This window comes from Myripristis murdjan, chromosome 23 (assembly GCF_902150065.1).
Source record: "Myripristis murdjan chromosome 23, fMyrMur1.1, whole genome shotgun sequence".
Lineage (NCBI taxonomy): Eukaryota > Metazoa > Chordata > Actinopteri > Holocentriformes > Holocentridae > Myripristis > Myripristis murdjan.
In genome coordinates, this window is record NC_044002.1 from 7,997,631 (window position 1) to 8,012,890 (window position 15,260).

The window sequence follows — 15,260 nt, forward strand, 5'->3', positions numbered from 1 at the left end:
TAGTGCATATTTTAATGTGTGTATGCTCTGCTTATTGAAATCAGCTGGCATTTTAGCTGCTTTTTAGTTATTGTAAAATAAAGATCCTTGACTTATGGATGTCCCTGTTTTCTTCCTCAGGTCCGTCCTCCCGGTCTATCTGTATTTTTATTAAAAAAAAAAAAAAAAATGTAACTGGATGCACGTCTCCCTCTCTTTCTGAACCTTGAATTTGCTTGTGTCCACACCAGGTAGTTGAAGCCTGTTACAGCCGTTGCGCTTATGTAGAACCTTTGCATCTGTACCCTCCTTGGATGCTGTGTTGGGTCACACGCCTGGTTAATGTTCTGCAACAATGAGTTTTATGATGTAATGCGTGATCATGTCTAATAAATTAAACATGCTACAAATAATGCAAGAATTTGGTTGGTTAGATCTAAATTTCTGTTGGATTAGTCAGACTGGCCGCAGTGGTAAGACAATAGTCATGTTAGCTCGGGGCAGGCTAGCTCTAATATTAGCTTTGGGAACACTGTCAAGGATATATGAAACTACTGTCATTTCAAAAGCAAAGCACATATCCCAACAACAGAATGAACAAGAGAGGTTATAGATTCCTTTATTTCCAGCACTATATTGTGCTACATATTACACAGACAGAAAATATACATTTACAGCAGTACCTACCTGGTATGACATGCTTACAGGGGCCTCCCACTTTCAAGTGGCACCTGCCATCAGGAAACGGTGTGTCAGTGGAGCATGAGTGCATATGTTGTGGGAAAATACAGCACATTCTTGTACCACCGGTGAGGATCATAAAGTTGGGCTTAAACTAAGGACACAGAAGATACCAGATGGCCTTGCATTTCAACATTCACTGGTTGCCCTGATGTTTGTAGCTGTTTGTTGATAAAAGTAGTTAGGCTACTTCTTACAGCAAAACCTTTAATCATAATTTAAATTTGTTTGAGATGGTGGTCAGAAATAATGTAATGGTAACGAATGACAAGCGAAGACACGGTGTCTTTATATTTAAGTCCAAGATGGAAACATAACTTTGTCCATTCATGTATTGTCATTGTGTTTCACCCCGAGGGAAGTGTCTCTTCTGGGATTTCTGGAAAGGTTCCCTGGTGCACATTTTATCAACCATGCATATGCACAAATATGTGCTTAAAGTCATTTCCATTGAAAGTGTGGTACTTAGCAGTTTGTACTTATACTTGAGAATGTGAGTAAATAAAAGAACAGCTCTGGCCATGAGTACGCACGGCACCTTGACATAGAAAAGGAGAACTTCTAATGAAACACCATCCACAATGGAGATGGGACTAACTCAGCAAACAGTAAAGAAAAATCCACTGAAAGGAGAGCAAATAATGACTCAAATAAGCAAATCTGTAAAGAAAAGAATGGATGTTAAGGTCTGTGTATTTATTCCTAAAATATCCACCACATATTTCAAATACTTTGCAGCATGTGTAGCATTCATAAATCTATTTTGGATGATTGAACAATTGACAGTTTTGTGAATGAGTGATAATTGAGTGACTTAGGCCACCTGAGACATGTACTGGTACCATTTATTTATTTTTTCAGCTTCTGTTTTGTTGTTTTGCTTTGATTTTTTTTTTTCCTTTGCTTGTCAAGCTACTGGATAGCACACACATAAAGCCATGGTAGTAGAAAAGCACTCAATGTCAATTTATTTATTTATATTTTTGTGGTGTACTTCCCTTTCCCTTTGCATTGCCATGCTTAGATTGCTGCGAAACCAACTCAAATGCATCATTCACAGAGCGAGGTGAAGTATTTGGTCCCCTGGCCTTATTTGCAGCGACTGAACGCTACGAAAAACTTGAATTTGTCAAAGTGTGGCAGCTTCAAATGAGTGGGTGCAGCTGCTCTGAAGCTAAAGTCCCATGAATATTAACTTCCGGGTGGACGACATCGGAAACACTTCTCGGTTGCAGAAAGGCGGATCCCTCTCTACTATTTTGCCTTTGGAAACTCTTGAACCCTTTTTTACGCGTCGTCTCCCTGCACTCCGCTAGTCTCAGTAAATAATCCCGACTAAAACTGCTCTTGGAGATATAAAAACGGTGTTGTATTCGAGCGTCCCGGTCGCGACAACAGGAAGAGAGTCGGATCCAGGCTGCTAAGTTGTTGCATTAAGTTGACAGCTACCTGAAACAACAGGGAAGAAAGCACACCGCGGCGAACTGCCTTGCAAATCACAAGAAATGGGCGATAAAGAATTGATGTGGGCTTTGAAAAATGGTGACATGGATGAGGTTAAGAGCCTGCTAGCAAAGGTAAGCCCGGTCTGGTTTTCCTACATTAGTAACGTTAACTATTAATCAAGTAGCTAAAGTACGACAATTCAGCCACTCCAATTATTTGACAAGTGACTGTTCCGCTATTTTAGTTTTTTACTGGCGGGCGTAAGGCTACGTATTCCGCTCAATTACCGCAACTGTTACCTACACTGTGTGCAGGTAAGAGTTTGTAGGTAGTTCAGTATCATTTTCAAATGATTATCACCTGGCTGGGACTATGCTATACACATATCAGTTCGTTAGCTAAGTTAGCTAGCTAGCGTAGTTAGCAGCATACACATTAGCTAACCTTGCTGGCCACAGACAGGGTATCTTACTGTAGCTGCCTAGGTTAGCTAACCTAGCTCCAGTCGTAGATTAATGTGAGTTGATTTAATATTACAGTTAACTCAGGGTGTTGGGCTCAGGCTGTGTGTGTATGTGTGTGTTGAGTCTACCTAGCCAACGGTGCCGCTTTGCGCAGATTGCAACCTGTTGGGTAGCTAACTAGCGAAAGCATCAGCTGCTCCCTGTCAGGAATACATTGTGGATACACCGCTTTGTGCATTGTAATATCACTTTATTGAGGGTGTTACATGTGAGGAAAAATCATGATGGAAATGGGTTGCTAGTCATGTTGTTTGTGGTTTCGTTTAGCGAATTGCTAACGAGCTAACACAGGCCCGGCTGAGCTTCCCACTCAGGCAGCGTTAGTGGGCGGGGGTCTCCGCTCTGTAGCCGCACACAAGGCCACCTTCCCAGCCGACACAATATCATCTATGTGGAAGATACTGACACTAAACACATTATCGAAAGTTAGAGCTGCCATGTAGGCCGCACCGTTTTTCTCTAGTCAGAATTCTGTGGAAATGTGCTTTAGTCGGCCTGTGTGCCACCAGAAGGGAGGGAAAAAAGGCAGGAGGTATTGTGCTGGAGGAGGCCATGTTGGCAATGACAAAAGGCCTCATAGTAAGTAACTAAATCTCAGTGCTGAAATGATATTGTCTGTGTCTGTTTGTTAAACAAGAGCCACTGAGTATTGCTTTAGAATGTGCCATAGGTCTATTCCAAAATAAGCCTGTTTATAAGAACCCTAGGTATAAGAAGTCACTGATAAAAAAAAAAAAAAAAAATCTGAATATCACTAATAGGTGTGTACAGAATATCTAAATCTAGAATATTAACCTCAACATATCGTTCTCAAATCATTTTGATAACAAAGCATGATGTTGTAGACAAATGAAGTAGTCAGTGAAGAGGGGTTTATTCTGTTTGTTGCTTTTTATATGCTTAATCAGTGTCTTGTGGTTCAGTGTGGTGGAATTTTACATAACTGAGATTACTGCATTTGTTTATTGCATGGAAGTATGATATACCAGCATAGGTGAATAAATACACATGCAAATCCAGGTGCTGTCCTATGCCACAGTGCTTTGCTTGGTGTCCAGCATAAACTGTTGCTGTAGTTGAAGTTACTACAGTCCTGGATTGATTAGCATAGATAATACATTATTCTCTACCATAGAATAATTGTTGATCCACTCTTCAATATGCAGCTTGGATGTGTTAGGTTTGCTGTCTTTCAGTGTCATAACAGGCTGTTAGACAAATGTTTTGTTAGCTGCTGAAGATTGGCATCTGTAGGGCATTGCTCTGCTATCTCAGTCAAACTGCAACCAAAATATTTGCTGTTTGCCTCATGTAGATCAGCAACTGCAATTAGAAACACAAATTATTATGAGGGTATTGCATGGAGCAGTTATTGCTGAATACAAGGTGAATGAGCACACTGTTAGCACAGGGAAAACTTAATTCTAAACCTGGTCCACAAAAAAAATCTGTTTTTTTTTTTGTTTTTTGTTTTTTTTTTTAGCACAGTCTTGTTGTAACTAAAACATTTGCCAGAGAAAATATTTTTGTCAAACATACATAAACCGCCACAGTTGCAAACACACTTTGTTGCAAACAGTAGTAATGGCAGTACTGAAAATGAGGTGAGTAAGCCTCATGTTAGTGTTTGGCAAATTTGTTAATACAAAAAACTGCTTCCCTGCCTCAGTGAAGTTGCAGATTTACTGGCAAAAAAAGGGATTTTTGTTACAAATAGGCTAGTTACACTTGGATTATCCAACACAATCCTACCACAGAGCAAGCAGAGCTTACTGAGTATGAGGTGAGGCTGAGCCATTTGACTGACCAATTTGGCTCCTAATTCATTGTTACATTTTTCATGTAATGTCACATCTTTTCTAAAGGACACAGTGAGTCTCTGGGCTCAGTTTAATTTCAAATTCTTCTGGCAGTCGTCATTAGCCAGAGCAAATAAGATTAAATGTTAGCTTCCGTTGATAGACAGTTTGCTCTCTTTTCTATTTATATTTTCACACCACATTGCTTTGATACTGAAAACCCCATTTGTGGTTTTGAACCTGCATCAGTGGCCAGGTTTTAACTTTTTGAAAAATTCATGTGGTTTTAGTGTCTGAGTCATAAGGATGTTTCAGAGTAACACGTTGACGAGAGAAAAAAATGTTCAGACAAGGTCTAGTTAATTGTGTGTGTGTATAGTGTATTTTACCCTTGTGTTAAACAAGAGTTGATCCACACACAAATCCCATAAAAATATCTTATCTACCGGTAGGCAATGATTGTGACTATTAATTTATAATTGCTGCTGTTGGCTTTGAGTGTCATAATGAGGTCCAGCTCTTTGACCCATTGGCTGTATTTTTATTGTGTGTTGGACTCATACGACCCTCAGATAATTCCTGACACATCTGAGTAATATTAGGCTAAATGAACTGCTGTTAACCTAGCCATAAAATGCCAGTGGCGCTCCAGTGGCGCCGGGGCCACTGGAGGTAACTTAAAAACTTAAGAGGCTGAGGTTTGATATCCATCATTGGTAATGAATTCAGTGGTAAATGAAGAATTGTAATCCTGTTTCCTTTTTGTTGTACTTGACCTTAAGAGGAGTTGGTGATAAAGGCGAGTGAGTGGCAGTCAAAGACAGGCAGCAGTGCAGAGTGGATTATGATGTTGCAAAATTAGTGCCCACCATTACAGAACTGAACAGGTTCCTGCTCATGCTTGTTGTGCAACTGGTCATCTAAAATCCGTTTGGCCAGCTATGCGGCAAAGGGGTGAGAGGTTGATCAGGTACTTGACACAGCAGAACTTGGTGTCTGGCATAGAGCCATGTAAGCACAAGAGACAGCAGGTGTGTTTAACCAAGCTTCAGAGATAAACTGGATGCAGTGTTGAAGGAGTCTATTGCATCTGTCTGTCTGTGGGGATGGAGCTCTCCATAAGCCTGTCAGCATCTTGTATAGCAGCACTAACTGTGGCCACAGCGTGTCTGTAACCTTTCCCAAGACACACTGGTTATCAGGCCACCACAGCTTTGAACCAGGGCCTTTGCTCATTACCTCTCTTGATTGGCTGGTTGGCTCTATTAGACTTTCTTTTGGTGTCAACAGAGGAACCGGATAGCTAGGGTAGCTCTGTCAACCCCAGATCAGGTGTTTCATAGAGGGGTCTTGTGTAACAAGATATACCCTTTATCTTCGAGGAGCTCAGAGCATGTTGCACTGCTGTGTTCTCAAATGGAGGCCTACCTCTGAGCTTGTGAATGCTGTTTGCCTCACCTTCTTCCATCCCTGCACTGCCAGATAGTTAATAGTACACAGTTCTGAGAAGAGTGAGCATTGGCAACCATGACTGTGACTGATGTCTTTCTAGGGCTTGCTAGCTGGTCCCTGTGTGTACAGGTAGAATGGAACGGGACTGGGTGTTGGGGGGGGATCGTCTGTCTTTCCTCATAACTGTAACGTTGACAGAGGTGTAAGAACACCACACAGCACGGTGTGTGTGTGTGTGTGTGTGTGTGTGTGTGTGTGTGTGTGTGTGTGTGAATAATTGTGTTTGGGAGCTTATATCAACAGTAAGTATTTTTGTGTCAAATAAATGAGGGTCCTCAGATCCATTGAGGCTTGTTAGTTGTTGTCTTATGAAGATACCTCTTTAATTTAACACTTTTTGTCTGTGTTTTTCTCCCTTCCAGGACGGGGATGTGAACAGGACCCTGGAGGGTGGGAGGAAGCCTCTGCACTATGCTGCAGACTGTGGCCAGGCGGAGATGCTGGACTTCCTAATATCTAAGGGAGCAGATGTCAATGTAAGAGCCACAGTGGCCAGTGAGCGAGTGGAATGAGGGATATCTCAGCCTAGCTCTTACACACTGTTTTGAATTAATTTGTCTACTGATCAGGGCTGCAGTAACACAAATAACAGTCCTCCTTCCTTCATAATTAAAGCCTATGGTGAGACAGATTGATTCAACTGGAGGCTAACAGGGTTGTTTAGACAATGTTTGTCCTGATCAGCTATCATATTCTGTCTCAACCATTGTCTGCCCTCATACTCAGTAATGTCCAAGCCTGCCAGACCTCACATTCAGCCTGATTGGCCCCCTGAGCCTCAATAGTATCTCCTGCTGTCCTGGTTGTGGATTGATCCGCACCCACTAAAGGGCACTTACCCATTCAACAGTATTGACATTCACAGTTTTGGGTGGAGTGCTTTTGTTGCTGCATTTTCTAAAGGTCTCCTAGGCCTGTGCAGTAACTTCTGGATTTGCTGTGCCAAATGTGCAAACAAGCACGAATCTTGACCTCACCTGCAGACTGTGGTCCATGAACAGAGCATGTTAATGAATATGAAAATGAACTATTGATAGCCAAAAAAGGAACCATTTTCAACTTCAATACTTGGTTGTTATTCAGAGACAAAAGTGTACTGTAACAAACTTACAGAGAGCTCAGTAATACTGTTTGGTACCCAGAACTACTCACTTAAAAAAAAAAGTTTTACCCTCCAGGTATCACAATTTTCCAACCGAACAGAAATGCAGCTTATTTTCCAACTTTGCACCCCGGTGGTCTCTCACTGCAACAACATTATAACAATAAGTCCAATCCAAAAGAGGGTGATTTTGATCACGTTACATAGATTGAAGTTATACCAAGATTAGGCTTTACCTATCTAGAATGTAAAGCATGTCCTGTATTAGGACAGGTTGTAAATCGTCAGGTAACCTGTTTACAATGTTGATTGGAACCAAAGTGTATAATTACTCAGGACTATTGCAGGGTGCAAACCACGGGACTTAAACACGGTATTAATTGGTATTCATTGAGCTCAAGTCCCTGATGGTAGTGGGTTTTACGTCATTGTAAAAGGGAAATAACTTTCAAGGCGCCTGCAGTCTTGATGCACATCCTTCACATTATGTGAATGTTCACAATGGCTCTTCACTCACCATACAAGCATCCATGAGTCTGGGCTTTACCGACAGAGTGCAAGCTGTGCGCACACAATGCCCCCCCACCCCCCACAGGGAGCCCCAAATTGTTGTTGAGAATGCACAGCCTTCCATTTGTCTTGATAAGAGTCCCAACTGCTGAAACGTGGGAGATAAATACAGTTCTGAGCTGGAGTGGGCTTTCTGCCCATAATTCATGGACAAGATAAGGCAGAGAGAAAAGTAAAAGCTCTCTCTCCTTATTTCTTTTGATAATGAGAGTGATGTGCCCTTGTGTAGGATGCGGGCTGCCCATGATCCACTGATATATGAAGCCTGTCTTTGCACCTGTTTATCTTTCTCCTCTTTTTTCTCTCGCCTCCTCCTTAACGTCTTTCTCCCCTCTACCCCGCATTCCCCTAGGCTCACGACAAACATGGGATCACACCGCTGCTCTCTGCCATTTACGAGGGTCACCTCTCTTGTGTCAAGATCCTGCTAGAAAAGGTTGGTACTCTCTTTTGAGCATGCTGTCTTGCATGCATATACACACGCATGCACACAGAGAAGAGTCCTGGCGTCCTTCACACATCAGTGCCTATTGATGTGTCAGAGGCTCCATGTGAGCCATGACTGCTGATGAGGTAACTTCATCTGACAAAAGGCTCTTTACCAGAGTCCTGTGGAGGCTGCACTGGAATGTTCGTACAGCATCACACACCACTGTTGCTGTTCACTTGTTTTGTTTTGTGTTTTAAGCTGTTTCATTCATGGGCTCTCAACCCCTAGCTCCATCTATAAATATGTCCTGTCCTTCCATACCCCAGCCTCCCTCAACCCCCTATTGCTTTAGCTCTGGAAGCCTCTAAAATGCTACCTCGATCAGATGCACACACGCATACACACAGTCACAGCTGTGAGGAGCGAGACAATACTGGGTCACAGCTGGCATTAGCTGTAGCAAAACAACAGAATAGCAAACATAAAACAATAAATGTCTCACTCAGCTAGCATCACCCAGCAGTGGAAGGCAGATTTGTGCAGTTCTATTACAAGTCAAATGGAGAGCCTCATTTGTACATGCAGAAGCCATGCCGATATCTTATCTGAATGTTTTGACTCAGAAATAGGTGTTTGCCAGTCATGTATGTATAAATGACACATCTTCTGCTTATGGAGTTCTTCTGGCCTGTGGAGTACCTGTTTTACCAGTGCCTTTTCCAGTAAATGAGCCACACAGCAGTGAAATGGATGCCTCCTTGGTAGATAGCTGTCAAACAGACACAGTAGGGACTGATCTTTTACTACCTCCTTCAGTCATGTCTTTTTACTGATTCTCATCTGTCACTCAACACCCAGACATGTCATTAGAATAAACCAGGTGTGTATAGTTGGCACTGTCCTGATTTAGTAAGCTTATTCTTTTCATACCTGTACCTTGGCCAGAGTCATTTGATACAGAGTTTAAGTGGAAGGCTAAGTTTTACTCACATCAGGTAGCTGTGAGCCGTTCTTGTAAACAGTGCATAGATGCCAATGTGGTCCTCATTTAAGCAATGGGCACACCATAGCTTTCTAAAAGTAGGCTCCACATCTGTGACAAATGAATGATGGTTGGATGTACTCTTTCATGTGAAGTCATGAAGCAACAAGACTTAATGGGACATGGTGATCTTTGCCGTGAGGGACTGGCCCAGAATGGAGAGTACTGTGTGATATGATTCGGATGGCTTTGCAAGCTTTATGAGCAAAGTCTTTTACGAACCGGCGTATGGATGCATGTGTGACAGCAAGTGAGAGGGAGAGATGAGGTTCAGGGGCTCCAAGTGGTAATATTCCCAGTGAGTGAGCAGCTGTCTTTTCAAAGCCAGGCTAAATGAGGCAGAGTAAATGAAAGCACCTTCATAGAGTTGTTTCACGGAGGCATCGTCTTGGCTCAACGGAAATAACACATAAGTTTTAAAAAAAAGGGAGCCTTCAATCTCCACGTTTTTTCCCCTTTATTTCCCTCTGCTACCAGTCAGACATGTACACCAGCACCATTCCCTGCTCCGTCTAATCTACATATAGCCGAAATATGCTGATTTGCAGGCCGCCCCTGCCTCAGAATGGAAAGCCCCTTGGGTGGATATTAAAAAGCCTTTGTCAGTAGTATCATAGAAGACAAGACACACAGGCCTGCGTGTCAGCCATGGCTCATCTGAACAGGGATTACAGTGGAGGGCAAAGATATGAGCAAGCCCACATTGCTGCCCCCCTCTTGGCTTGGTACTCATCTCCACTGAGCAGCGATGGGGATTAACACCCGAACACAGCCAAAAGGTCACCAGCCACTACTGGGCCCCGATCTCAATACCTCTACGCCCGGAAGCTCTGAAAACTCGCCGTGTGTCTTAACACAAGATGAATAGGCTGTCCCAGGGCCACAGCATTGACTATGCTGTTGCACATGCACTTTGACTGGCAGCACCTGCATTACTGATGGCACCATATTGTAATGGATAAAGGGAGCCCACTGAGAATACTGAATTGCAACTGTTGGGCTATTGTGATAAAAAAGAAATTAATTTCATTTAATCCCAGACATTTTTGTGTGGGCAGAAAAATGGCTCGGTTCTCTGGAGCATCATGGGAGCTGACCCCTGCCCCCCTGGCTGCAAACTGCACTGTTGTTGGCACTGAATTATGAAAGGCCTTTTTAACCCTGTGGGCGACCCAGCCATCAGCTCTGGCTCAAGAGTGCTGACTGCAGCCCCCAGAGACAGGCCAGTTAATTATGAATCAACAATGAAAGGGCCCTCCCTAACCTCAGCCCTCCCTAACCTCACACACATGCGCACACACACACACACACACACTAGAACTACACACATACTGTATCTATGATAACTAACTGGATCTTGCTATTGAAAAGGAAGAGGGACTGTATTCTTTCTGTTATTATGTCTCCTCTTTTAAACTGTGCCAGCACAAACTAGCGTGTGTGTGTGTGTGTGTGTGTGTGTGTGTGTGTGTGTGTGTGTGTGTGTGCTTAGTATGAAGACTGGCTTTTGAGAATTTATAATGTAGATAAATGGTGGGTGGGCAAGGATACAGGAAATGAGTGGTAAGATTGCATAGATGACCGTTTCCTGCCCTCCAAACTTAGCCTAGATTGAGCGCTGTTGTAACTGTATGGTGTAATAAGGTGTTAATAACTGAAAGCTGTGTTTGGAACAGATTGACCCAGACATATTTTCAGTCCCACAGCTTTCCCAGAAGCCCTGATTATTCTCAGACTTTTCTCTTCCTCTGGCCTCCATTGCACTAGCTGGCTCCACCCCATGAATCCTAACCAGCTTCCAGCACGTTGTTTGTTTGGGTTGTATATTTTTCTGTCTCAACCACGTTTTGGTCCAGCTCCTAACCCTTCCCTGATTTCCTTTTTCAAGCGTAGCTTACACAGGCTGCTCCAATGCAGATATTGATCCCTTTCTCATTTGCTGTGATGTAAGAATATCTTCTCACAGGCCTGTAGTGTTTGACTGGTGCCAGCAGGTCAATAGACTGCTGTAAGCATCAAATTTATATTCTGCCTCGAGTGGCATCTTGGCTCAAATATATTAGGACCTCCACATGGGAGACCATTCCATTCCACTAAATAGTGGCATAATGAACACTTAATGGACACTTTGGCAAGCTAGTGGCTTTACGTTGCTCTGACCCAGCAGTGTTTTGTATGGCTCCATAATCCAGGATGATGATGCATCTCCGTTTGGCTAGGAGCACCCTGGGAGTCCATTCCTATTCATTAGGCTCCGTCTCACTTAGCCACTAGCCTCTCTTTGACTGGATAATGTTTGGACAGTGAGGTGTACACGAGGGATCATTATTCAAGTTGGGCAAGCTCATTACTATAAGTGGTGTCGGGAGAATGCCACAGTGCTGGGTGGCCACTGGAGATAGCATGCTGTATCCTGAAAAGCAGGAAAAGGAAGGGCTATGGACTACAGCTATTATGGTGGCCCTACAGTAAATTCCTATAGGGGGCGGGAATCCATGGCAAACCTTGTAGTATGTTGTTTGAGCTGATTTAGCTATATGGTAACAGTTAGAAAAGGCTCATTATAGAATGATTGTTTTTTTTCCTCAAATATAGAAGTATACCTTAGGTATACTATTGTTCGTCAAGTAGATGCCTCATTTATTCCCAGGCGAATGTAGTGTTGATGGGGCAAGGACTAGGGTCAAGGTGTGATACTGTTTCCTGCCGTACAAATCAGGCCTGTACAGTTTGGTAGGTATGGTCAAGATCCAGCTACTAATGACTTCCCCAGAGCTGGAGAAAGAAGGGAAAAAGTACCTCTATCTTCCCATCCTCCTCTTCACCTTCTCAACTCACAAGGGTGGGCAAGCACAGAGAATGGCTAACAGATACCTGGATGAGTCACCAGCTGCAAGAGTTAATTTTTTTTTTTATTGTAAGGGGTTTTTATTTGGTTTTTGATTTACAGATCAAATCAGAACGCTTTTGTGGATTTGCACAGTGCTTTTGTGTCATGGTGAAATATGTGGCCCAACTCAGGCAGCAGATTGCAGTCGAGGGGAAGTTCTTGTACTTCACCAAACAGTGTTAAGAGATAACTGTGGAGTGTTGACAGATGCAGACTCCCAAAAAAAGTGAAGCATGGTATGAATAGACAATGCCCCCTCCCACTTCCCCTTTCTTCCCCCTACCAATTAGAGATGTAGATCTGACAGGTTACCCACTCAGCCCTGTTAAATCTCTCCAGCTCGAGATCCGCTCTGTTGCTCCTGTGGCATGGTATTTGCACACAAACACCCATCCCCACACTCCCTGGCACTCGAACTGGGTCACACCGCTCCTCTGATGGCCTGCTTCTCCATGCAACAATAGAGACTCTCTGCTGTGGCTCTGTAAGCCCTTTGCTAAGAGGCTAAAGTTGGCAGGCCAAACAAAGGGACGTCTCTCCACTGCATCCTCCGCTGCCCATTAAATCTGTTGTCGCTACACATATATGCAACACGTTGCCTGTCTCATCCCCTGCCTCCTTTTTAATCTGTTGTTTTCTCATTAGTAATCCGAAAAATTCCCTTCATTCCCGTCTCACTTGTGGTTATCCTTCAGAGCTCAAGAAGAGCTCCCTTAAACTCTTCTGCTCTCTGTCAGTGAGTCTTTACCCATCAGTTCTGTCTGGTTTAGGGCAATCTAACAGGCACTTGTTTTGTGGATGTGGAGTAAGAGGTAAACTGAGGTGATGGGAGAGGCGTTACACCATTATTGTTTCGAGAGCATCAAGAGTAGCTAATCCATACCAAAACACAGTTCAGTAAGAACCCGTGGCCATGGTCAGACAGTTACGGGAGGCATGGTGCTCTCTTCTTTACCTTGACCTTTGACCTCTATGGAGATGACGACATGCTGTGAGCAAGACCTGGGCCCTTTCTCAGCATATTTAATAGTCATGTTCCCTTTCCTCCACAGGGAGCTGACAAGAACCGAAAAGGACCAGACGGCCTCAGTGCCTTTGAAGCTGCCGAGTGCGATGCCATAAAGGCTCTCCTGAAGTGAGACACCGCAGCGGGGGGTGGCTGGACAGGCGGATGGACGGACAGACAGATGGATGCAGTGGTCCCTGTACAGAAGACGGACTCGCCCCTTTACCCTGATCAACCTCTGTCTTAGCACTGCTTTTGTCTGCTTGTTGGGGAGGGTCATTTTGTCTGGTTTCAGTTTTTCCCTTTCCTTTATTTTCTTTTATTTTGGGGGCGGGATTTTCTTTTTGCCTCTATCGGTAGCCATTTAACAGATGGACTTGTCGATCATGTCTCCCTTAGGGACCAATCACTGAGGGAATACGCTCACACCTGGACCTTGTAACACATTCTGAAATACAAAAGCAAAGCTTAGCACTTAATACACTTCTCTCATTTGCAGTCCTCATAAAACTGTAAAGAATTCAAACAGTTAATAGTTCAATAGCGTGTTAATATTTTTTACAACTTCAATATTGAAAGTATTGTATGGCCACTTAGTTTCAAGAACAGCATTTGCACTGTACTGTATTAGATATATTGGAGAGAAACAGTTGTAAAGTTTCATTCTATTAACATCTAATTATATGTGGCCTCTCCTCTTCCTTGCTGTGTGTGTGTTTTCTTGTAGACCAAACTATCCATCCAATCCTTGAAATTGTTGGAAGAGATAGGTTCACAAGTCACTGATTTTTCCTTTTCTATTTGGCCCTTAATCAATTACATATCAAATGGCATTTATGGCCAATATTATATTGGTAGTGTTTAAAAAAAAAAAAAATCTATATTCTTTTGACCAATCACCATGCTGGCTATCTAAAACGTGTTGAATGTTGCAATTTTAAATTATCACTCAAACCATTTTTGAAGAAAAGTGTGTTAACAGCACATAATAGTATGAGGGATTTTAGAAATTTGATCATTTTGTCATCCCTGGAGTGAAGAAGTTTGAGACCTAGAATCCCTTTTTGTTGCAGCTTGTCTCTGTATTTTGTATTAGATGAATTGGGTGGGCTTTGAATGATGGGTAATGGGGGTTAGAGTTGAAACTGGATGGTGGGGGTGAATAGTGTTCCCCTTGCCTTGGATTTGGTTAGCAGCCCTGCCTGTTTCGCTGCATGTCAAAACTGCCTCTGCTTTTACGCTCTAAAATGGTTGCTGTCCTCTCTTGGTTGCTTTCAAATGAATTACTACAATGTAATGGGGAAAATGCTCTTGCTGACTTTGTTGTGACAAAAAGTCTGTAAAAACAGAAATAAAAATATCTGTTAAAAAAAGGGGGCAGTGTTCTTCCATCATCTATTTTTTTTTTTCAAGTAAATTTTACTTAATATTGAGTTCAACAAAAAGATGTCCCCCAGTGTCCTTTCCCTATTTCCAAAGTAGAATTTCCAAATCTGTAGTATACAGTGAATACACCATGCAGTCTTTCTTAATGACTTGGAGAATTACTTTTGTCTTTGGTTCACCAGTCTTGCAGCTTTATATGTCAAGGGCTCAGATTTGAATCCTGAATGGATAACAAGCTGTTGCCATTGACTCCTCATTATTCTGTCTGCATGCTTTGAGAGGTTAGAGTATTATTAGAAAGAACACAAAACTCAATCATTCTGCGTGCTGTCTGGCTCTCAATAGTGTGTGCTTAGTTGAGCTTGTTTGAGCAAACACCTCTATGTTTAGTTAATGACAGACTTAGGCTTACAGCTAGAGTATATAATCACTACATGTTTCCCCAGGAAAGCACTTAAGTGTTGTGTGACTCCCAGAGAAAAACTACTTCACATGCTTCGCCCTGGCACCAATAAAAGGCATTAGAAAACTGCTGTGCATGCAGTGTTTTGATAGCACACACTGATAAAAACACTGATTTCTTTGGAGTTGCATTTGATCTACATTGCTGCCCACAGATCGGCCGATGCGTCTATTCGATTTTGGTTGACCTGAACTGGCTGTTCTCAGACCATTGTTCTGCAGTGCCGTGGAATGAGATGAATGTCTGAAATAATGTCACCAGTGACTGCTTTCCCTTGGCAGCGCTCAGTGGTTGCCATTATTAGTGGTTAGTTATTAGGAGGTTGAATAGGTGGAAGAGTGTGCAGACTGAATCAGACTCCAATTGTCAC

At 42.8% G+C, this 15,260-nt stretch overlaps 1 protein-coding gene across 1 annotated transcript; it reads left to right on the forward strand.

Annotated features, from left to right (window-relative positions):
- The first annotated feature begins 1,909 nt into the window (after window positions 1-1,909).
- mtpn (myotrophin) lies at window positions 1,910-14,406 on the forward strand. The gene is made up of 4 exons (XM_030045937.1): window positions 1,910-2,297; window positions 6,364-6,477; window positions 8,026-8,109; window positions 13,088-14,406. The coding sequence occupies exons 1-4, from the start codon at window positions 2,226-2,228 to the stop codon at window positions 13,172-13,174; spliced, it is 357 nt and encodes a 118-aa protein (XP_029901797.1). The 5' UTR covers window positions 1,910-2,225; the 3' UTR covers window positions 13,175-14,406.
- The last annotated feature ends 854 nt before the right edge of the window (window positions 14,407-15,260 follow it).